At 50.4% G+C, this 25,536-nt stretch overlaps 1 protein-coding gene across 1 annotated transcript in view; it reads right to left on the reverse strand.

The window, feature by feature from the left end:
- Nucleotides 1-25,536, reverse strand: part of ZNF622 (zinc finger protein 622) — an 87,159-nt gene that overhangs the window by 52,087 nt on the left and 9,536 nt on the right. The window contains exons 2-3 of the mRNA XM_075316505.1: nt 23,626-24,253; nt 12,440-12,706 (exon numbers count right to left, since the gene is read on the reverse strand). Of these exons, the coding sequence (XP_075172620.1) occupies nt 12,440-12,706; nt 23,626-24,226 (868 nt within the window). The 5' untranslated portion in view covers nt 24,227-24,253. The remainder of the gene's footprint in view (nt 1-12,439; nt 12,707-23,625; nt 24,254-25,536) is intronic.

Raw genomic sequence — 25,536 nt, forward strand, 5'->3', positions numbered from 1 at the left:
TGAACTCAAGTGAACTGTACCCGACTTCATTGGCATACCGCGGCTCTGTCTGTGTCGAGTACTGATTAACGGTCACCTGTGAAGGACTCACCGGTGACCGCTAATCCCCTGACTGAAGTGAGCAGCGCGATTAGCGCTGCTGTCACTCAGGTTACCTGCGGCCAGCTGGATCCTCCACCCGTGACCACAACTCACCTGTGACTTCATCGCTGTCACTCGGGCGACTTGCAGTAACAGTTGGAGGATCCAGCGGTGGCCGCGAGTTACCTGAGTGAAGTCATTGCTGATCGCGCGGCTCACCTCAGTTGCTGTGTGGAGCTGACAGGAGCGGCGGTGTTCTTCTGCTGCTCCTGTCACCTTCATGTAGCAGAGCTGGAAGCGACGTGGGACCTCCGTGGATTACGCCGGACATGGATGGCTTTTTCGGGCTTAATAAAGTGGTGAACGAGGTTAGTATTTATTATTCTAAATAAAGGATTTCTTCGGGTGTGGGTTTATTTTCTGTAACTTACAGATTAATCATGGAAGGTATCTCGGGGAGATGCCTGACATGATTAATCTTGGACTTTGTGGCAGCTATGGGCTACCATTAACTCCTTATTACCCCGATTGCCAACGCACCAGGGCAAATCGGGAAGAGCCGGGTAGAGTCCCAGAACTGTCGCATCTAATGGATGCGGCTATTCTGAGCGGCTGCTGGCTGATATTGTTAGGCTGGGGGCTCCCCATAATGTGGGGCTCCCCATCCTGAGAATACCAGCCTTCAGTAGTGTGACTTTACCCTGGCTGGTATCTAAATGAGGGGAACCGCGCGTCGTTTTTTTTTTAAATTATTTATTTTACTGCTCGATATTGACACACCCACCGGCGGCTGTGATGGTTGCAGTGAGACAGCTGTCACTCAGCGTGGGGGGTGTCTCACTGCAACCAATCATAGGCGCCGGTGGGCAGGGAAAGCAGGGAATACGAGATTGATTAATGAGTGGCCGGCTTTTTCAAAATAGTAAAAGCCGCCGGAGTTTTTTTTAACAGCTGTGCAGCGCCGCGCCGGTGATCGGGGAACGTTGAGTATGAGAGAGGGGGGAGACTGACCAACATGCACAGAGAGAGAGAGGGACAGACAAGACACAGAGACCGCCCGACGAACTGAGGGAGATTGACCGACATACACAGAAAAAGAAAGAATGACAGACATCGCTAGAAAAAAGCACAAAACGTACACGGAGCATACGGAGATGATGTATACGTGTTTACTAACGTGTGCGCACATACCCATAGACTTTCATTGGGTCCGTGTCTGCGTGCTCCGTGCAGAAAACGGACATGCTTCCGTGCAAAACGGAAACACATACGGATCACGGACATTATGGAGTAACTAACGCACGTGTGACCTCAAACATAGATTAACATTGGTGCACGTTTGTCCGTGTCTCCGGTATATACGAAAACGGAACAAACACGCACGTGTTTAACGGATGTGTGTTGGAGGCCTAAGGGTGTCAGAACACATGTTCACACACAGCTACAACTTAAACCAAATAGTGATATCACATAAAATAGTTAACATTTCCCACATGTCTTCTTTACATCACCATCATTTTTTAAACTTTTTCAATATAAAAGGGTTAAAAAAAAAAACCAGCAATTTTTCATTTTTTCAACAAAATTTTCAAAACCATTTTCTTCAGGGACCACAACACATAGGGCTTGGAAGGGAAGGAGCGCTATTTGAGCGCAGATTTGGCAGGAATAGACTACTGCAGGCGCCATGTCGCATTTGAGGCGCCACTATGGTGCGAAAACAGCAGAAACCACCCACAAGTGACCCCATTTTGGAAAGTACACCTCTTGAGGATTTGTCTAGCGGTATAGCATTTTAAACCCACAGAGAATTCCCAGAACTGTGTAACATTGGGTTCCAGAAATGAAAAAAAATGTATTTATTCAACTAAAATGTTGTTTTTGCCCCAAGTTTTTAATTTTAAAAAAGGCTATTAAAAGGGAAATGGTCTACCGTATTTTTCGGACTATGAGACGCACCGGACTATAAGACGCACCCTGGTTTTAGAGGAGGAAAATGGGAAAATAAAACTTTAAGCAAAAAATGTGGTCATGACACAGTGTTATAGGGCGAGGATCTGCTGCTGACACTGTTATGGGGGTAATGTCCCCAAATTCTCTACTAAGGTACCCCATCCTGGTAATGATCCTCCTGCCTTGTATATGATCCTGCTATAAACCCCCATCCATCCTGTTCACATACCCCCCCCCCCCCCATCCAGCCTGTTCACATGCCCCCCCCCATCCAGCCTGTTCACATGCCCCCCCCCATCCAGCCTGTTCACATGCCCCCCCCCATCCAGCCTGTTCACATGCCCCCCCCATCCAGCCTGTTCACATGCCCCCCCCATCCAGCCTGTTCACATGCCCCCCCCATCCAGCCTGTTCACATGGCCCCCCCATCCAGCCTGTTCACATGGCCCCCCCATCCAGCCTGTTCACATGGCCCCCCCATCCAGCCTGTTCACATGGCCCCCCCATCCAGCCTGTTCACATGCCCCCCCCATCCAGCCTGTTCACATGCCCCCCCCCCATCCAGCCTGTTCACATGCCCCCCCCCCCAATCCAGCCTGTTCACATGCCCCCCCCATCCAGCCTGTTCACATGCCCCCCCCCATCCAGCCTGTTCACATGCCCCCCCCCATCCAGCCTGTTCACATGCCCCCCCCCATCCAGCCTGTTCACATGCCCCCCCCCATCCAGCCTGTTCACATGCCCCCCCCCATCCAGCCTGTTCACATGCCCCCCCCATCCAGCCTGTTCACATGCCCCCCCATCCAGCCTGTTCACATGCCCCCCCCATCCAGCCTGTTCACATGCCCCCCCATCCTGCCTGCTCATATGCCCCCATCGTGCTCATATACCATCCTGGTATATGGCCTGTATCATATAGCACAGAGAAAAAAATAAACGTTTATACTCACCTTTTCCTCACTCCCTGCAGCACCGATCACATCTTCCTCTCTGGCACGCTGATCTGTGTGTGTGGAGCCGTTCCCCTGCAGCACGCGATGTCTTCCTGTCTGTGCCGATCAGCTGACCAGCACAGCACAGATCAGCTGACCGGCACAGATTAGCTGACCGGCACAGACAGGAAGTCATCGCGTGCAGCAGGGGGGCGGCTCCACACACGGGGACGGGTGAGTGTACTGATTCACTGCACCCTGCGCTGGTAATGACGCGCGGGGGGCAGTGAATACAGCCGCACATGATCACTCCAGGCTGTAATTGCCAGGGGTGATCATGCCGGCTCTTTACTATGCGCGCGTCCCCGCTCATCCTTCCGCCCACCTGTCAGTGCCGGCTTCAGCGCTGAGAGATGGGCGGGAGGATGGGCGTGCATATGTAATGAGCGGGCCCACGTGGTCACGAGCAGGCGCTGCTGCTGCCTGCTCGTGCCCCCGATGACCCGCAGCACCCTCATTCCCAGCCGCAGCCCTATAGTCAGACCATAAGACGCACCCCCAACTTTCCCCCAACATTTGGGGGAAAAAAACTGCGTCTTATGGTCCGAAAGAAGGGAATTTTGTTACTTACCGTAAATTCCTTTTCTTCTAGCTCTTATTGGGAGACCCAGACGATTGGGGTATAGCTACTGCCCTCCGGAGGCCACACAAAGCACTACACTAAAAAAGTGCAAGGCCCCTCCCCTTCTGGCTATACCCCCCCGTGGTATCACGGGTTCTCCAGTTTTAGTGCCAAAGCAAGAAGGAGGAAGCCAATAACTGGTTTAAACAAATTAACTCCGAATAACGTCGGAGAACTGAAAAACCGTTCAACATGAACAACATGTGTACCCGCAAACAACAAAAAAATCCCGAAGGACAACAGGGCGGGTGCTGGGTCTCCCAATAAGAGCTAGAAGAAAAGGAATTTACGGTAAGTAACAAAATTCCCTTCTTCTTCAGCGCTCTATTGGGAGACCCAGACGATTGGGACGTCCAAAAGCTGTCCCTGGGTGGGTAAAGAGATACCTCATGTTAGAGCAGCAAAACAGCCCTCCCCTACGGGGATGTCACTGCCGCCTGCAGGACTCTTCTACCTAAGCTGGCATCCGCCGAAGCATAGGTATGCACCTGATAATGTTTGGTGAAAGTGTGCAGACTCGACCAGGTAGCTGCCTGGCACACCTGTTGAGCCGAAGCCTGGTGTCGCAAAGCCCAGGACGCACCCACAGCTCTGGTTGAGTGGGCTTTCAGCCCTGAAGGAACCGGAAGCCCAGCAGAACGGTAGGCTTCCAGAATTGGTTCTTTGATCCATCGAGCCAGGGTGGCTTTAGAAGCCTGCGACCCCTTGCGCTGGCCAGCGACAAGGACAAAAAGTGCATCTGAACGGCGGATAGGCGCCGTGCGAGAAATATAGATTCTGAGTTCTCTCACCAGATCTAGCAAACGTAAGTCTTTCTCATACCGGTGAACCGGCTGAGGACAAAAGGAAGGCAAGGATATATCCTGATTAAGATGAAACGAGGATACGACCTTAGGGAGAAACTCCGGAATGGGGCGCAGCACTACCTTGTCCTGGTGGAACACCAGGAAGGGAGCCTTGGATGACAGAGCTGCCAGCTCAGACACTCGCCTAAGCGATGTGATCGCAACAAGAAACGCCACTTTCTGTGACAGGCGAGAAAAGGAAACGTCCTTTAGAGGCTCGAAGGGCGGCTTTTGCAGAGCAACTAGTACTCTGTTCAGATCCCATGGATCTAACGGCCGCTTGTACGGGGGCACAATATGACAGACCCCCTGAAGGAACGTGCGCACCTTAGGAAGACGTGCTAGACGCTTCTGAAAAAACACAGATAGTGCCGAGACTTGCCCTTTAAGGGAGCTGAGCGACAAGCCCTTTTCCAACCCCGATTGCAGGAAGGAAAGAAAGGTGGGCAATGCAAATGGCCAAGGGGATACTCTCTGTGCAGAGCACCAGGATAAGAAAATCTTCCACGTTCTGTGGTAGATCTTAGCAGACGTTGACTTCCTAGCTTGTCTCATTGTGGCTACGACTCCTTGAGATAATCCTGCGGACGCTAGGATCCAGGACTCAATGGCCACACAGTCAGGTTCAGGGCCGCAGAATTCTGATGGAAAAACGGCCCTTGGGACAGTAAGTCTGGTCGGTCTGGCAGTGACCACGGTCGACCGACCGTGAGATGCCACAGATCCGGATACCACGATCTCCTCGGCCAGTCTGGGGCGACGAGTATGACGCGGCTGCAATCGGATCTGATCTTGCGTAACACTCTGGGCAAGAGTGCCAGAGGTGGGAAGACGTATGGGAGCCGGAACTGCGACCAATCTTGCACTAATGCGTCTGCCGCCAGAGCTCTTTGATCGCGCGACCTCGCCATGAATGCCGGGACCTTGTTGTTGTGCCGGGACGCCATTAGGTCGACGTCCGGCACTCCCCATCGGCGACAGATTTCCTGAAACACGTCCGGGTGAAGGGACCACTCCCCTGCGTCCATGCCCTGGCGACTGAGGAAGTCTGCTTCCCAATTTTCTACGCCTGGGATGTGAACCGCGGATATGGTGGATGCTGTGTCCTCCACCCACATTAGAATGCGCCGGACTTCTTGGAATGCTTGCCGACTGCGCGTCCCTCCTTGGTGGTTGATGTATGCCACCGCTGTGGAGTTGTCCGACTGGATTCGGATCTGCTTTCCTTCCAGCCACTGTTGGAAGGCCAGTAGGGCAAGATACACTGCCCTGATTTCCAGAACATTGATCTGAAGGGTGGACTCCTGCGGAGTCCACGTCCCCTGGGCCCTGTGGTGGAGAAACACTGCTCCCCACCCTGACAGACTCGCATCTGTCGTGACCACTGCCCAGGATGGGGTCAGGAAGGATCTTCCCTGAGACAATGAGGTGGGAAGGAGCCACCATTGTAGAGAGTCCTTGGCCGTCTGGGAAAGAGAGACTTTCCTGTCCAGGGACGTTGACTTCCCGTCCCATTGGCGGAGAATGTCCCATTGAAGTGGGCGCAGATGAAACTGCGCAAAGGGAACTGCTTCCATGGCTGCCACCATCTTCCCGAGGAAGTGCATGAGGCGCCGTAAGGGGTGCGACTGGCCTTGAAGGAGGGATTGCACCCCTGTCTGTAGGGACCGCTGCTTGTTCAGCGGAAGCTTCACTCTCGCTGCTCGAGTATGAAACTCCATGCCAAGATACGTTAGCGACTGTGACGGTGACAGATTCGACTTTGGAAAGTTGATGATCCATCCGAACGTCTGTAGAGTCTCCAGCGTAGCATGTAGACTGAGTTGGCATGCCTCTTGAGAGGGTGCCTTGACAAGTAGATCGTCTAGGTAAGGGATCACCGAGTGTCCCTGAGAGTGCAAGACTGCTACCACCGCCGCCATGACCTTGGTGAAGACCCGGGGGGCTGTCGCCAGACCGAATGGCAGAGCTACGAACTGAAGATGGTCGTTTCCTATCACAAAACGTAGAAAACGTTGATGTTCTGTAGCAATTGGCACGTGGAGATAAGCATCTTTGATGTCTATTGAGGCAAGGAAGTCTCCTTGAGACATTGAGGCAACGACAGAGCGGAGGGTTTCCATCCGGAACCGTCTGGCGTGCGCATGTTTGTTGAGCAGCTTTAGATCCAGAACAGGACGGAACGAGCCGTCCTTTTTTGGAACCACAAAGAGATTGGAGTAAAACCCTCGCCCTTGTTCCTGAGGCGGTACAGGAACCACTACTCCTTCTGCTCTTAGGGAGTCCACCGCCTGCAGCAGGGCATCTGCTCGGTCTGGATGTGGGGAGGTTCTGAAGAACCGAGCTGGAGGACGAGAACTGAACTCGATTCTGTACCCGCGAGACAAAATGTTTGTCACCCACCGGTCTTTGACCTGTGACATCCAAATGTCGGAAAAGCGGGAGAGCCTGCCCCCGACCGGAGATGCGGAGGGGGGGGGCTGGAAGTCATGAGGTAGCCGCTTTGGAAGCGGTTCCTCCATTTGCTTTCTTGGGGCGTGCGTGAGCCCGCCAGGAATCTGAGACTCTTTGCGTCCTCTGAGTCCCTTTGGACGAGGAGAATTGTGTCTTGCCCGAACCTCGAAAGGACTGAAACCTCTGCTGCCATTTTTTCTGCTGAGGTTTGCTTGATCTGGGCTGGGGTAAGGAAGAGTCTTTACCCTTGGACTGTTTAATGATGTCAGCCAGTGGCTCGCCAAACAGTCTATCTCTAGATAAAGGCAAGCTGGTTAAACATTTTTTGGAACCAGCATCTGCTTTCCAGTCCTTTAACCACAAGGCTCTGCGCAAAACTACCGAATTGGCGGACGCCATTGAGGTGCGGCTGGTAGATTCTAGGACCGCATTGATAGCGTAAGACGCAAACGCAGACATCTGCGAGGTAAGGGACGCCACTTGCGGCACCGCTGGATGTATGATAGCATCCACTTTTGCTAAACCAGCTGAAATAGCTTGGAGTGCCCATACGGCTGCGAATGCTGGAGCAAACGACGCGCCGATAGCTTCATAGACAGATTTTAACCAAAGGTCCATCTGTCTGTCATTGGCATCCTTAAGTGAAGCGCCATCCTCCACTGCAACTATGGATCTAGCTGCAAGTTTGGAAATCGGGGGGTCTACTTTTGGACACTGGGTCCAGCGCTTGACCACATCAGGGGGGAAAGGAAAACGTGTATCCTTAGAACGTTTAGCGAAACGCCTTTCTGGATGAGCGTCGTGTTTCTGGATTGACTCCCTGAAGTCAGAGTGATCCAAGAAAGCACTCAATTTACGCTTGGGATAGAGGAAACGAAACTTCTCCTGCTCTGCAGCTGCCTCCTCTGCAGAAGGGGCTGGGGGAGAAATATCCAACAGTCTATTGATGGCTGAGATAAGCTCGTTTACCATGGCGTCCCCATCCGGGGTATCCAGATTGAGAGGGGTTCCAGGACAAGACTCCTGATCACTCTCTTCAGACGCATCACAGGGCGACTGATTGCGCTGAGACCCTGAGCAGTGTGATGACGTTGAGGGTCTTTCCCAGCGAGCTCGCTTAGGGTGGCTGGGGCTATCATCTGAGTCATAATACTCAGCCTGGGAAGCCGGGGACCCCCTTGCAGCCTGGATTAATTCCAACTGAGGGGGATTAGAGGACAGAGACCTCGCCGTGTCCATAGACTGAGCCCCAGTCATGGATTGCAAAGTCTCAAGGATTTTTGCCATAGTCACAGACATTCCATCAGCAAAAGCTGCAAAGTCTGTCCCTGACACCGGGGCAGGACTTACAAGCGTCTCAGCCTGGGTCACTACCCCTCCGGACTCCGGCTGGCGAAGCAGCACCGGATCTGAGCATTGCACACAATGGGGGTCTTTGGAACCTGCTGGTAGAGCAGCCCCACATGCAGCACACGCAGTGTACACAGCCCTAGCCTTGGCAGCCTTGCGTTTTGTGGATGACATGTTGCTGCCTCCTCAGAGCGATCTGGGGTATCCAGCCAGGAAGCGACCTCACAGTGCAAGAAATAAATAAATATATATATCTGGTGACACAGTACACCAATACACACTGAGGCACTAGAGGGGCCAGCTGAAATGCCGCTTACCGCCCGCTTAAGAGCGGGTGTGTGGTCGCCAAAAGCCCCCAAGTCCAGGTCTCCCAGAGCCTTGCGTCCTTCCTCCAGCCAGACTGCATGTAATGGCTGCCGGCGTCCTGGGAGAGGAGGGGGGGCGGGCCCTGGGCGTTCCTGGCTAAGAGCGGGAAGCCTGCTTCCCTCTGTGCCTAGTGAGAGGGCTGGAGCATGTAAATCAGGCTCCAGCCCTCGTCGCTGCTGCGAAACAGCGTCTCTCCCCTACCCTGATTGACAGGGTGGGGGCGGGAACGAAGCGGAGCTAGGCCGCAAAAGCCGGGGACTGGATTTATAAACGCCGCCGCCGTAAAAGCGCGGTCGGCGTGTCCCCGGCCCACTACAAGTCACAGCAGCGCCGCCGGTCCAGTGGGGGTCGGCGCTGCGTTCCCACAACACAAAAGTCCCCCAGTAAACTGCAGGAACACCAACTCAATCGTTACGGTCCCCGGCGCACTACAACACCCAGCCAGCCCGGAGTGTGTCTGTGCCTGCCGGGGACACAGAGTACCTGTATGATGCAGGGCCATGTCCCTGATTGTACTCCTGCTCCATATCCATCAGGTTCAACTGGGTCTGTGGATGGAGCCCGGCGTCAGAGCTTAGAGGCCGGCAGGATCCCACTTCCACAGAGCCCTACAAGGGGATGTGGAAGGAAAACAGCATGTGGGGCTCCAGCCCCTGTACCAGCAATAGGTACCTCAACCTTACAACACCATCCACGGGTGAGAAGGGAGCATGCTGGGAGCCCTATATGGGCCCTCTTTTCTTCCATCCGAAATAGTCAGCAGCTACTGCTGACTAAAATCTGTGGAGCTATGCGTGGATGTCTGACCTCCTTCGCACAAAGCTTGAAAACTGGAGAACCCGTGATACCACGGGGGGGTATAGCCAGAAGGGGAGGGGCCTTGCACTTTTTTAGTGTAGTGCTTTGTGTGGCCTCCGGAGGGCAGTAGCTATACCCCAATCGTCTGGGTCTCCCAATAGAGCGCTGAAGAAAATACGGTATATAATTTGTTACGTAATTTCTCCCGAGTTCGACAATATCCTATGTAGTTAGAAACTACTTTTCAAGCACAGCGTAAAGCTCAGAAGGGAAGGAGCACCATATAGGAATGTAGATTTTGCTGGAGTGGTCATGTCACATTGCAGAGCCCCTGAGATGCCAGGACATCAGAATCCTCTATAACTGAAGTGAGGATATTGTCACCACAGGTGTGTCACTGAATTTTATACCATTCGGTGGTAAAGAGCTAGTCATTGCATTGTTATCACAATTTTAATCCCAGATTTGTTAATTTTACAATGGAAAAAAGTCCCCATAATATGTTACACAATTTCTGCTGAACGTGGCAATACCTCCCATGCGACTGTGCACTATTGTTTGGCCACACAGCAGGACTCGGAGGGAAGGAGTGCTATTTGACTTTTGCGGCAGATTTTTCTAGAATAGTTTGTTGGCTCCATTTGCAGAGCTCCTTATGTGCCGAAACGGTGGAAACCCCCAAAAATGACCCTGTATTATAATATACACCCCTCTTGGAATTCATCTATGGTTAATGTGACTATTTTTACACTCTGAGAGTCTTCCCAAAAACAAACACAAAGTGGAAGTCGCAGAGTAAAAAATTGCAAATATGCCATCGTTGTGCCCAATAGATTGTAGCGCCACTACATTCTGCCCAGCTTGTGCTTCTGGAAGCATGCATTTGTAAAGTAAAGGGGGCTCTCCTCACTACGTTAATGTCAAACATGTGGGTGCTAACTGCGGTTTAGGCGCATTGTGGGGCTCAGACGGGAGGGGGTCATCAGGTCTTATAACTTTATGTCATGGGAATGAAGTGACACTGATGGGAGGGAAGCTTCACATTTCTATTCATGCCCCTACATTTTCTATTGGTACATAGTTCAGAAGAACTTATTCTTTGTCTGTGATCCTATTTAAACTGGTCACTTGCTAAAAAAGCAGAAGTCTCCAGTACACCAAATGTTGTGCTGTGTTGATTTCCGGAGCGCTCGTAAAATAAATCTTAAGAAATTGGAGTGCAAATGGCATAGATTGAGTATTTTGCTCACACCAGTAACTTGGACACCCACTATATTTCTGTTAACAGATGATGACAGAGCTGAGTGGGGACTTGTTCTTTTCGTGGGTTGAGGTGAAGCTTTTATTGGTGGCATTTTGGGGTACAGAACATTTTGGATCTGTTAATGTAACCGGTGCTCTACTCTGAGCTCTTACTTCGGGGTTTCCACTAAATATCTGAAACATGTAAATTTGATGAAAACCTGACAGATCCATTCACTAATGAGGCAGCAGAGTAACTCCAGACTCTGTTTGGTCGATGTTTAGCGGTGCCCGGCTTTTCAGAGGTGCACAAACCTGTGGCCTACCATATTTTTGTGCACACCTTAAAAGAGGGACATCGTTGGATCATAGGCCAGACAGAGTCCACAGTGACCCCCTTTGCCTCATTTTAGGGGTTGTGTCTGAATTACGTAATTAAAAGATTTACATGAAAAGCCACAGTGTAAGTGCTCAGTGTAGAGCGCAGGATAAATGTGAGCCGTGCATTATTGCGATCTTTGGGAGAAAGAATGAACAAATCAACAGGAGGTCAAGAATTTGTTATATCTTTTACGCCGTTCACCGTGTGGTATAAGTGATGAATGTGCGATTACAGATTTCTTTAGTTTGTTTTTTTTTTACTTGGGCTGCGATCACAGAGAAACGTTTTGTTTTTTTAAAAAACTAAAAAAAAAAACAAAAAAAACCCACAAGTTTTGCATTGCCATATTTTGAGTTATAATTTTTCTGTAATTATGCAGGTGGTCATGTTAGGGCTAGATTATTGTCGAAAGAGTTGACTTTATTACTAGTACCATTTTCTGACTCATACCATTTTTTTTTTTTATTGCTTTATATTCCAATTTTTAGTAGGCAGAATTAATAAAACAGCATTTAAGGAATTGTTTTTTTTATGCCGTTCCGTGTGTGGTAAAAGTGATAAGACAGCGTTATTCTTCCAGTCAGTATGATTGCAGCGATACCATATTTATTATTTTTAATGTTTTGCACAACAAAATCTATTTTATATAAAAAAAATTGTTTTTGCATCACTATATTCTGAGAGCTACAATTTATTTTTCTAATGTTAAAGCTGTTTGGCAGCTTATTTTTGGGGGGGACAAGATGACGTTTCCAAGAATGCCATTCTTATTTACATTCGTCTATTTGATTGCGAGTTATTCCACTTTTTGTTCGGCAGTTATGAAAAAGTGCAGTTTTATGCTAGGTTGTTTTTTTTTTTATGGTGTTCACTGAAAGGGATAAATAGTGTAACAGTTTTATAGATAGGGTTGTTCCGGACATGGTGATACCAAATATGTTTAATTTTTGTATTTACAGAAATATACATATTTATTGGTATAATATTGTTTTCTTTCTTTATATTGTGATGTTTTAAAAACATTTTTTACAATCTTTTTAAACTTGTTTTTTTTTTTTTTACTTAGTCCCTCTATGGGAATTTAACTTTCATTACTCTCATCGCTGATATCCTGGCATAGTCTAACAGGCTTGCCATAGCTGGCTGACCCAGAGGTCATCATCACTATCTCAGGTAGCCATTGCAACGATCAGAGCCTCGAGATGACGTTGCGGGGGTGCCAATCGGATGGGAGAGGGAGCTCCCTCCTTCTCCCAGCCTAATAAATGCTGCTATCGATATGGATTGTGGCATTTCGAGAGTTAAACAGCCCGGGGTGGTGCAAGCAAGGGTTTCATTAGACTAGTCCACCCACCTAAGTAGCGAATCAGACCCTGGAGATCCTGAAGGTATTCAATGTCTGGAATAAAGAAGCTGTGGACTTTGGTCATGTGGTCGACATTCTTCAGTAAGGAGCGGGAATGGTGTAAACAGAACAAGCAGTTTTTGATGGGAATCGCTCCAATTGGGGGAGCAGCAATCTCTCCTGCTGGGTCAGAACTGGCTTCATCAGCTCCAATATCATCTTCCATCTCCTCATCAGTGTCGTCATCATCCTCATCTGAATCCATATCTTCCCAATCTGCAAAAATGAAAATGGATAGACTTCAATAGAAGATTTATGTCGCAGCCTTCCATGGTAACATTTCCAGCAATACAGTTCTTATACTGAATGGATCCTCCACAGCCAAAGCCATATGAGGGGGGGGGGGGGGGTGTTAATCAGCAGGAATTAATTATAGCTTTTCTACACTAATTTGGGTGTATATTCTGGGATGAAACCTGAGTGAAAACAAGCTATAAATCACTAATCCCATTATTTTCAATGGAAACCCCACATTGGCCTTCAGGTAACCATATGATTAGCCTTACTGACCGGAACCAATACACATGTGGACTAGCAGAAATTAGAGTGTAAGGCTATGTGCCCACGCTGCGGAAAATGCGCGGATTTTGCCGCTGATTTCTCGCGGAAAAGCCGCGGATTTTCCAGAAATCTGCAGCACAGCTACTCCACAGCCATTTCTATGGCATTTGGGAAATGCTGTGCCCACGCTGCGGATTTTTCTGCAGCGGAAATCGTGCGGATTTTCGTGCGGAAAAATCTGCAGCATGTCAATTATTGTTGCGGATTTCTCCGCAGGGTCCCATATACTTACCTGCCTCCCCAGAGTCACTTTCTCCGTCCGGTGTACAGGAGCGCGTTGGATCCAGGTACAGGAAGAGGTGGGCGGGGCCTACACGAGCTACGGTCATGTGACCGCCGGAGCTAGTTCAGGCCCGCCCACCTTCTCCTGCAGACGCTGATAGAGTAACCCGGACGCCGGAAAGCGAGGTGCTGCATGATGGAGGTATGTATGAACACCCGATCATTGCAGCACTTCTTCTGCATTGAGGATGCAGTGCTGAAGCCATGGTAGTGTATCCTCAATGCAGAATGTCCGCACCATATCTGCAGGACATTCCGCAGCATGGAAACAGACAGAAGTTGTGGTGCGGTTTCCTGGGAGCACCTGTGGAATGTCGTGCGGATATATCCACAGGACACTGTCCCCGTGGGCACATAGCCTAAGGCTATGCCTAAGGCTGCCTAAGGCTATGTGCCCACGCTGCACAAAATGCGCGGATTTTGCCACGGATTTCTCGCGGAAAAGCCGCGGATTTCCAGAAATCTGCAGCACAGCTACTCCACAGCCATTTCTATGGCATTTGGGAAATGCTGTGCCCACGCTGCGGATTTTTCCGCAGCGGAAATCATGCGGATTTTCGTGCGGAAAAATCTGCAGCATGTCAATTATTGTTGCGGACTTTCGTGCGGATTTTGCCTATTCAATTGAAAAAAAAAAACGCAAAATCCGCGTCAAATCCGCCCAAAATCTGGGGGAAAGCTGCGGATTTTGATGCAGAAAGATTTGCAGATACAGAGTCCCGTGGGCACATAGCCTAAATGTTGAAGAGAAAAAAAAACAAAAAACAAAAAAGAACGTGCTAGTTGTTAGTGATGGGTCACATGGCAGCTAAGATTATGCTTTTCTTTTGCCAAATGACTTTTTTGTGTTGTTTTAAAAACTGTCTTTGAGGGCTGTGTGAGCGTGGCCAGCACTCTTCATTAGGCCTCTTTCACACATACGTGCCTCCGGTACGTATTTGGTGCGTTTCCTCACATACCAGAGACACGTACGTACACACGTAGACCTATGTTTTCATACAGAGTTTGACACACGTAAGTATTTACGTACGGAACGTGTGTCCGTTCCGTACATACGTGTGTTTCTCACGGCAACATGTCCGTTTTCTCTCCGGCATCACGGGTGTCATACGGAATGCAAATGTGTCACACGTAATGCAAAACGGACCACACGGATGTGTCCCATGTGACACGCACCGGAGAAATCACGTGTGAGAGAAAAAAAAAAAAAAAGCTTTAGTCACCTTCCCCTGCCCTCCTGTCTCTGCCGCTGCTGTCACTTGCTTCCGATCGCTGCTCATTATGCTCATTGCATATTCACTTCACTACGGCCGGAAGCAGCAGCAGCGGGGAGTCGGCAGGACCGGAGACCGAAGATCAGCACCACGGACAGCGACGCCAGGGGCAGGTGAGCAGAAAGTTCCCGTTCTCCGTGTGCTATCACAGAAAACACACGGAGAACACACGAGTGCCATAAACACGGCTCACGGAGGGCAAAACACACCTCTGACACGTCCGTGAAAAACGTGCGTGGTTTTTAACGGACATGTGAAAGAGGCCTTACACAGCTTCCCTCACCTCCCATAATGCATTTCTCTCATATATATTGTTCTATCCCATATGTATCTCTTACTTACATCTATATAATTTATCAACCTCTCTATATGTATTTCTCTCATAATATATATATATACAGATATACACACATATATACTGTATATATGCACTGTATGTATATATCTACAAATACACTGTACGTCATTTCTATATACGAGGGACTGCTGACAAGTCTGATCTTTTTTGTTTCTATGGTAACGAATGTTACATCACATAAAAGCGTTGTGTGTCTAATGTATGTTTTCAAAGAAGGGAATTTTGTTTACTTACCGTAAATTCCTTTTCTTCTAGCTCCTATTGGGAGACCCAGACAATTGGGTGTATAGCTACTGCCTCCGGAGGCCACACAAAGTATTACACTTTAAAAAGTGTAACCCCTCCCCTCTGCCTATACACCCTCCCGTGGATCACGGGCTCCTCAGTTTTGGTGCAAAAGCAGGAAGGAGAAAACTTATAAATTGGTCTAGGGTAAATTCAATCCGAAGGATGTTCGGAGAACTGAACCATGAACCAAAAGAACAATTCAACATGAACAACATGTGTACACAAAAGAACAACCAGCCCGAAGGGAACAGGGGCGGGAGCTGGGTCTCCCAATAGGAGCTAGAAGAAAAGGAATTTACGGTAAGTAAACAAAATTCCCTTCTTCTTTGTCGCTCCATTGGGAGACCCAGACAATTGGGACGTCCAAAAGCAGTCCCTGGGTGGGTAAAAGAATACCTCAATAACAAGAGCCGAAACGGCCCTCCTCTTACAGGTGGGCAACCGCCGCCTGAAGGACTCGCCTACCTAGACTGGCGTCTGCCAAAGCATAGGTATGCACTTGATAGTGTTTCGTGAAAGTGTGCAGACTAGACCACGTTGCTGCCTGACACACCTGCTGAGCCGTAGCCCGGTGCCGCAATGCCCAGGACGCACCCACGGCTCTGGTAGAATGGGCTTTCAGCCCTGAAGGAAGCGGAAGCCCAGAAGAACGGTAGGCTTCGAGAATCGGTTCCTTGATCCACCGAGCCAAGGTTGACTTGGAAGCCTGCGAACCCTTATGCTGGCCAGCGACAAGGACAAAAAGCGCGTCTGAACGGCGCAGGGGCGCCGTGCGAGACACGTAGAGCCGGAGTGCTCTCACCAGATCCAAAGAGTGCAAATCCTTTTCACATTGGTGAATTGGATTAGGGCAAAATGAAGGTAAGGAGATATCCTGATTGAGATGAAAAGTAGATACCACCTTAGGGAGAAATTCCGGAACCGGACGCAGAACCACCTTATCCTGGTGAAACACCAGGAAGGGGGCTTTGCATGATAGCGCTGCAAGCTCAGACACTCTCCGGAGTGATGTAATTGCCACTAGAAAGGCCACCTTTTGCGAAAGACGTGATAAAGAGACATCCCGCAGCGGCTCGAAAGGTGGTTTCTGAAGAGCCGTTAGCACCCTGTTAAGATCCCAGGGTTCCAGCGGACGCTTGTAAGGTGGGACTATGTGGCAAACTCCCTGCAGGAACGTGCGGACCTGCGGAAGCCTGGCTAGACGCTTTTGAAAAAATACGGAGAGCGCCGATACTTGGCCCTTGAGAGAGCCGAGTGACAAACCCTTGTCCATTCCGGATTGGAGAAATGAAAGAAAAGTGGGTAAGGCAAACGGCAATGGAGAAAAACTGTTATCAGAGCACCAGGATAAGAAGATTTGCCAAGACCTATAATAGATCTTGGCGGACGTTGGCTTCCTGGCCTGTCTCATGGTGGCAATGGCATCCTGAGATAACCCTGAAGACGCTAGGAGCCAGGACTCAATGGCCACACAGTCAGGTTGAGGGCCACAGAATTCAGATGGAAAAATGGCCCTTGTGACAGCAAGTCTGGGCGGTCTGGAAGCGCCCACGGCTGACCCACCGTGAGATGCCACAGATCCGGGTACCACGACCGCCTCGGCCAGTCTGGAGCGACGAGAATGGCGCGACGGCAGTCGGATCTGATCTTGCGTAACACTCTGGGCAGCATCGCCAGAGGAGGAAACACATAAGGCAGTCGGAATTGCGACCAGTCCTGAACTAACGCGTCCGCCGCCAGAGCTCTGTGATCCTGAGACCGTGCAATGAATGCCGGGACTTTGTTGTTGTGCCGTGACGCCATGAGATCGACGTCCGGCGTTCCCCAGCGGCGACAGATCTCTCGAAACACTTCTGGGTGCAGAGACCATTCCCCCGCATCCATGCCCTGACGACTGAGAAAATCTGCTTCCCAGTTTTCTACGCCCGGGATGTGAACTGCGGAGATGGTGGAGGCTGTGGCTTCCACCCACTGCAGAATCCGCCGGACTTCCTGGAAGGCTTGACGACTGCGAGTGCCGCCTTGGTGGTTGATGCATGCGACGGCAGTGGCGTTGTCCGACTGGATACGGATCTGCCTGCCCTCCAGCCACCGCTGAAAAGCCAATAGGACTAGATACACTGCCCTTATTTCCAGAACATTGATCTGAAGGGAAGACTCCATCGGACTCCAGGTTACCTGAGCCCTGTGGTGGAGAAAAAACGCTCCCCACCCTGACAGGCTCGCGTCCGTGGTGACCACAGCCCAGGTTGGGGGTAGGAAGGATTTTCCCTGCGATAGAGAATTGGGAAGGAGCCACCACTGAAGTGACGTCTTGGTTGCAAGGGAAAGAGACGTTCCTGTCGAGGGAAGCCGACCTCCTGTCCCATTTGCGGAGAATGTCCCATTGGAGCTGCCGTAGATGGAATTGCGCGAACGGCACTGCCTCCATCGCTGCCACCATCTTCCCCAGGAAGTGCATGAGGCGCCTTAAGGGGTGTGACTGACTCCGAAGAAGTGATTGCACCCCTGCCTGCAGAGAAAGCGGTTTGTCTCGCGGTAGCTTGACTACCGCTGACTGAGTATGAAACTCCATCCCGAGGTAAGTCAGTGATTGGGTCGGCGTCAACTTGGATTTCGGGAAGTTGATGATCCACCCGAACTGCTGGAGAATCGTCAGAGCGACTGTAAGGCTGTGTTGACACGCCACCCGAGAAGGGGCCCTGACTAGGAGATCGTCTAGGTAGGAAATCACCGAGTGGCCCTGAGAGTGTAGGACCGCCACGACGGATGCCATGACTTTGGTGAAAACCCGTGGGGCTGTCGCCAGGCCGAAAGGCAATGCCACGAACTGAAGGTGTTCGTCCCTGATGGCGAAACGCAAGAAGCGTTGATGTTCGGGTGCGATCGGCACGTGGAGATAAGCATCTTTGATGTCGATCGATGCTAGGAAGTCTCCTTGTGACATCGAGGCGATGACCGAGCGGAGAGATTCCATCCGAAACAGTCTGGTTCTCACGTGTCTGTTGAGCAGTTTGAGGTCCAGAACGGGACGGAATGATCCGTCCTTTTTTGGCACCACGAACAAGTTGGAGTAAAAACCGCGATCACGTTCCTGAAGGGGAACAGGGGTCACAACTCCTTCTGTCTTCAGAGCGTCCACCGCCTGAAAAAGTGCGTCGGCCTGAGCGGGGGGCGGAGAGGTTCTGAAGAAACGAGCCGCAGGACGGGAGCTGAACTCTATCCTGTAACCGTGAGACAGAATGTCTCTCACCCATCGGTCTTGAACATGTGGCCACCAGGCGTCGCCAAAGCGGGAGAGCCTGCCACCGACCGAGGATGCGGTTAGGGGATGCCGAGAGTCATGAGGAGGCCGCCTTGGAGGCAGTGCCTCCCGCGGCCTTTTGGGGGCGTGACTTGGACCGCCACGCATAGGAGTTCCTCTGGCCTTTCTCCTGCCTGCTGGACGAAGAGGATTGGGGCTTGGCGGAGGGACGAAAGGACCGAAACCTCGATTGTATTTTCCGTTGTTGAGGTCTCTTAGGTCTGGACTGGGGTAAGGATGAGTCCTTTCCCTTGGATTCCTTAATAATCTCATCCAATCGTTCGCCAAACAAGCGTTCGCCAGCAAACGGCAAACCGGTTAAGAACCTCTTGGAGGCCGAGTCTGCCTTCCATTCGCGCAGCCACATGGCCCTGTGGACTGCCACAGAGTTAGCGGATTCTACAGCTGTACGGCTAGCCGAGTCTAGGACGGCGTTCATGGCGTAGGAAGAAAAAGCTGACGCTTGAGAAGTCAAAGACGCAACTTGCGAAGCAGAATTACGTGTGACAGCATTAATCTCAGACAAGCCGAGATAGCTTGGAGTGCCCACACGGCTGCAAAGGCCGGTGCAAAAGACGCGCCCGTGGCCTCATAGATGGACTTCACCAGGAGCTCTATCTGCCTGTCAGTGGCATCCTTTAGCGATGAGCCATCTGCCACCGATACCACAGATCTAGCCGCCAATCTAGAGACTGGAGGATCCACCTTGGGACATTGAGCCCACCCCTTAACGACTTCAGCGGGGAAGGGGTAACGTGTGTCAGTGAGGCGCTTAGTAAAGCGCTTGTCCGGAACCGCTCTGGGCTTCTGGACAGCGTCTCTGAAGTTAGAGTGATCGAAGAACGCACTACGTGTACGTTTGGGGAACCGAAACTGATGTTTCTCCTGCTGAGACGCCGACTCCTCTACAGTAGGAGGCGGGGGAGAGAGACCCAACACCTGGTTGATGGACGAGATAAGATCATTCACTAATGCGTCCCCCTCAGGTGTATCAAGGTTAAGGGCGACGTCAGGGTCAGAACCCTGAGCTGCGACGTCCGCCTCGTCCTCCAGAGAGTCCTCAAGCTGGGAACCCGAGCAGCGTGAAGAAGTCGGGGAAGATTCCCAGCGAGCCCGCTTAGCCTGTCTAGGACTGTGGTCCTGGCAGGAGTCCTCCGCGTGGGACCCAGGGCCCAACCTGGGAGCGCGCTGCGGCTCGGACCGAGAGGGGCCTGGAGGTGACGATCCAACAGGGGCCGGGGCCTGTGTAAGGACCGGTCTGGACTGCAAAGCTTCTAGTAGCTTGGCAGACCATTTGTCCATAGACTGAGCCATGGATTGTGAAAGTGACTCAGAGAGTTTCTCAGCAAAAGAGGAGAACTCTGTCCCTGGCGCCTGGACAGGGGGAGCAGGGGGGTCTACATGAGCCGAGGGGTCCACTAGTGACCGAGGCTCCGGCTGAGCAAGTGAAACAGGGGGTCGAGCATTGCTCACAGTGAGGGTAGGTGGAACCCGCAGGCAACATAGCCCCACAAGAGGTACAGGCCGCAAAAAACCCCTGTGCCTTAACAGCTTTGCTCCTTGTGGACGACATGCTGTTGTCTCCTAGGAGAATGATCACTGAGGGTATATGGGCAAAAACAGGGTATACAGCCCGACCGAACAGAAATATATATTTATATATATATATATATATAAATACGTATCTATTCCGGCACCCTAGGGGGGACCAGCACCGGGTGACCGGTGTGGCTTACCGACCGCTAACAAGCGGAGTGTGTGCCTCCAGATTCCCAGCTTTAGGTCCCCTTGGAGCTGCAGAGCTGTTCCTGAGAATCCTCCACCGGCAGAATGCTCAAAAAATGGCTGCCGGAGAAGATCTCAGGGGAGGAGTGGAGCCGTGGGCGGCGCCAGGAAAGTGCGGGAATCTGGGGTCCCCACAGTGATCAGTGAGGGGGGAGGAAACATGCAGGATGCTCCAGCCCTCACATCCGACGTCAGGTCGGCAGTCCCGCCCTTACCCCTGACAGGCAGGCCCGGGGGCGGGATTTTTGCGACTAGGCCGCGATGAAGCCGGGGACTAAATTTGAGACCGCGCCCGACAAGCAGGCACGGTCGGCGCGGAAGTCCGCCGGTCTTCTCAATTCAGCAGCTGCCGCAGCGTCCGGGAAGAAGGTGCGCTCCTGCACATTCCCCAATGGGGACACAGAGTACCTTATAGTTGCAGGGCCCAGTCCCTGAGGATGAATAGACTCCGGTCCGGCAGATTCCCACAGGGGCTGCGGAGGGAGCACGGTCCCAGCAACTGGATGACCGTTCAGGATCCCACTTCTCCCAGAGCCGCTAAGGGATGGTGAAGGAGACGGCATGATGCTCCGGCCTTTGTACCCGCAATGGGTACCTCAACCTTAACAACACCGCCAACGTAGTGGGGTGAGAAGGGAACATGCCGGGGGCCCCGTGGGGGCCCTCTTTTCTTCCAAACGACATAACTAATATGAGAATGCATGAGTGGATGTGTGCCTCCTTCCACACAAAGCATAAAACTGAGGAGCCCGTGATCCACGGGAGGGTGTATAGGCAGAGGGGAGGGGTTACACTTTTTAAAGTGTAATACTTTGTGTGGCCTCCGGAGGCAGAAGCTATACACCCAATTGTCTGGGTCTCCCAATGGAGCGACAAAGAAATTTTGTGTTTGTTGCTTATGGCAACAGTATTCTACACACGCGGGAAAACAAAATGGCGGAGTCTAATGCGATATTCACAGCAACTGAGAGCAGAGGAGGGATAACATTCTTGTTTCTGCAAGGAAAGTCCGGGAAGGATATTCATGGTGATATGTCGCACACATTGGGGGATCAATTACCTTCATATGCTCGGCACGGTGGCTCAGTGGTTAGTACTGCAGCTTTGCAGCGCTGGGGTCCTTGGTTCAAATCGCACCAAGGACAACATCTGCAAGGAGTTTGTATGTTCTCCCCGTGTTTGCGTGGGTTTCCTCCGTGTACTCCGGTTTCCTCCCACACTCCAATGACATACAGATAGGGATTCTAGATTGTGAGCCCCAATGGGGACAGTGTTGTAATGTATGTAAAGCGCTGTGGAATTAATAGCGCTATATAAATGAATATTATTATTATTATATTCCACGGCTAAGAACTGGGTTGCCAAATGTAAACCGGGCCGCTTCAGCACCAATGATGAGGAACGTCCTGGACGACCGAGAGTGACTGTTGTTCCAGACATTGTCAATGCTGTGCACAACCTCGTACTGGAGAATCGACAAATTTCAGGTAAAGCAATAGCAGACATCATGGGGCTTTCCCGTGAACGTGTTTGTGTCATTATCCATGAACATTTGGACATGAGGAATCTATCTGCAAAGTGGATCCCCAAATGTTTGACAACAGAGAAGCATGCGAGTGAAAACTTCCCGGTCCATTTGTCAGCGTTTCCGGACTGATAAGAACTTCCTGGATCGACTGGTCACTATGGATGAGACCTGGATTTATTTGTATGACCCTGAAAACAAGGTGCAGACAAAAGAGTGGAGGTACAGTGGTTCTCCTCGTCCAAAGTTCAGGTGCAAAAATCAGCCACAAAGGTGATGGTGTCTGTGTTCTGGGATAAGGAGGACGTGCTGCTAGTGGACTACCTTCAAAAGGGTTCCACCATCAATGTAAGGTATTACATTGAACTTTTGGACCAATAGATTGTAGCTCTGAAGGCCAAAAGGTGCGTCAAGGTGTCCAAAGGAATCTTATTCCTGCAAGACAACTCCTAAACTCACATTGCACAAGTTAACTACGACAAAACTCGCAGAGCTGGGCTTCCAGCTGGTTGACCACCCACCTTATTCACCAGATCTACCTCCCTCTGACTATCATCTGTTTCCAAACCTGAAGAAACACCTCAAGGGTACCAAATTTCACACCATTTTTGGTGCCATAGCTGCTAGAGATACCTGGTTTGAGGCACAACCGAAATCCATCTTTTTGCTAGGCTTACAGAACTTGGAATACCGATGTAAGAAGTGTGTTGAAATCAGTGGAGAGTATGTGGAATAAATGTAAAGTTTCATCATCCTATCTCGTTTCTTTCTGGCTAAAGCCAAAGACTTATCAGAAGCCCCTTGTATCCCTATTTCTCTCTGCATCTATATTTTATCTATGTCTCAGTTAGATAAGTGACATATATAATAGAAATAATAGACCTAGAGAAAGAAAAAGATATACAGTAAATCAATAGCATAGATAGATCTATCTACCTAAACCATATATGTCTCTAATGTTAGCAGAGTATGGACTGCTGGACAGAGGTGTAGTCTGTGCCGCATAATATATTTATGAAGCGTACTGAGGCATTGGATGAAGTTGCATCATAGTCCGACAACCCAGGAGGCAGCAGCTGAGAAGTGCCATGTTAGCAGGAGCTAAGTGACAACAGAGATTCTTTGGCACGTTGGGGGGGGGGGGGGGGGGGTTGTGAGGCTGTGTGCACAGTGCAGGGGGGCTGTGTGCCAAGCCAGTAGCAGCCAAGCAGAGCAGGAAGACAGACCAGATAGGTTTGTGTGAGGAAGGGCAGAGGAGATTGTCCTGACACCCTGGCAGAGCTCAGCACTGTGCTGTAGCCTGAGGTAAACAGACCCTGCATCAGCTGCTGCTGGGAGCTCACACACTGTATAAGCTCCGCCCCTACCAGAAGGCCGTATTCAGTGTGTGTGTGGAGGTGAAGACGGATTTTCCCTGACAATGAGCTGATGTCTGGTTCAGAAAAAGTCTAGGCGGACATCTTCCAGAAGGTTTACTTCTTGATTTGAATTATAAAAGTATATTTAAAGTTTCTTAAAATCGTTTGCGCTACATTATTAGATAAAAATTAAAACATAGTTACGCTTTAAAGTAAATAGCAGTATTCAGAGGCTCCCCCTCAAAGTTCCGGCTCTGCAAATGACCGCTCTGGCTCATATATAAAGGATCTGAAGAGACCCCCCCATTTCCTAATAGGGTTCCCTACGCCAAGATACATAAGGTCAAATTCTAATAGTTACTTGAAGTTATATGAATGCATACCAGTCCCTGGGCATTACCTTCTTGCTCCTCCATAGAGTCTTCATCATCATCCTGGACTGCCAGTTTCTTGGCTTGGTCTTCATACCATTGTAACCTGGGTGGCTTGTCAGGCCGTACCCTCACCTGTTGCTCTGGTTTGCCAGGAACAGCCACCTCCCTTTCTTGACATAGGCTGGCTTTCTTTTTGGGAGAGGAGGATGGTTGTGACTTGACAGCCTGCTGTATGGCTTCATTCATGGCATCTTTGTCTACATTCTCTGCCCTGATGCCTTTCTCTAGGTTCTTCTCATTTAGCATCTCAACCTTCTTGGCAATTGCCTCTGCTGCCTTCTTCTCAAGGTCCAAGTGCTTCCTGGATTTCAGATGGTTTTCATAGGCATTGAATGTAGAAAACCTTTTGCAGCACGCAGTACAGTAGGTGGCTGTTTCCTTACTCTGCTCCTCCACAACGGCTCTTTGGGCCAAAACACGTTCTTGGAAATTGTCTGCTGTTACTGGGGGCATGTCGGCCACTTTCCTCTTCAGGTTGTATCTGTGCCAGTCAGTCTTGTAATGAGCTCTCTGAATATCAGGGTCGGCAAAGGCTACTCGGCATGTGATGCAGGTGTACGAAGCCATTTGTACCCAAGTCTGGTTTCTTGACAACTGGAAAACAAATGACAACATTTTTAGGATATGTACATGTGTAAGCAAATCTGAGATGTGCGACGGTGCAAAGGTCTATATACGTGGGAGATGAATATTAGAGAACACACAAATTCCTAAATGTTAAGGTCATTCTGTATTCCTGTGATTATATCCTAACCTGAGTAAACCAACAATATTTAAAGCTTATTTCATACATTGAATTTATTCCAAAGCACATAATAAAAATGTAAATGAGATAAATGTAAAAAAAACACTGATCAAAATTAAAGAACACATTCAGATACCTGCAAGTTATTGGTGTTAATCTGGCACCTGGTGCTAATTTCCTTAATTACCTGACAAACCCAATGTAACTGGCAGCCTAAAGGCTACTTTACACACTGCGATATCGGTCCCGATATCGCTAGTGTGGGTACCCACCCCCATCTGTTGTGCGACACGGGCAAATCGCTGCCCGTGCCGCACAACATCGCCCAGACCCGTCACACATACTTACCAGCCCAGCGACGTCGCTGTGACCGGCGAACCGCCTCCTTTCTAAGGGGGCGGTCCGTGTGGCGTCACAGCGACGTCACTGAGCGGCCGCCCAATAGCAGCGGAGGGGACGAGCTGAGCGGGACGTAACAACCCGCCCACCTCCTTCCTTCCGCATAGCGGCCGGGAGGCAGGTAAGGAGGGCTTCCTCGTTCCTGCGGTATCACAGGAGCGATGTGTGCTGCCGCAGGAGCGACGAACTACATTGTTACTGCTGCAGTAACGATTTTTGAGAATGGACCCCCATGTCACCGATGAGCGATTTTGCACGTTTTTGCAACGATGCAAAATCACTCATCGGTGTCACACGCAACGGCATCGCTAATGCGACCGGATGTGCGTCACCAATTCCGTGACCCCAACGACTCCGCATTAGCGATGTCGCAGCGTGTAAAGCCCCCTTAAGGCCCTGTGCCCACAGGAGAAAATACCTGCGGATTTTCTAGATTTTCCAGATAAATCTGCAGGTTTGCGTAAGTACAGACACTCCCCATGTTATCCTATGGGACTTGGGGAGTGCTGTTTCAATGCTGCGGATTTTGCACCTGCGGAAAATGATGCGGATGTCCCGCAGCTGCAAAAAACTGCATGTCAATTATTCCTGCAGATTTCCTGCCTTTCTACTATGGAGATACAGGGGGGAAATCCGCAGGAATAACGCTCCAATTCCACACGTTTTCAGCAAAAAATTCGCAAAAATAAATAGCTGCGGATTCCGGGTAGCTGCTGTGTGAACCTACGGACAT

This window comes from Anomaloglossus baeobatrachus, chromosome 6 (genome assembly GCF_048569485.1).
Source record: "Anomaloglossus baeobatrachus isolate aAnoBae1 chromosome 6, aAnoBae1.hap1, whole genome shotgun sequence".
Taxonomy (NCBI): domain Eukaryota; kingdom Metazoa; phylum Chordata; class Amphibia; order Anura; family Aromobatidae; genus Anomaloglossus; species Anomaloglossus baeobatrachus.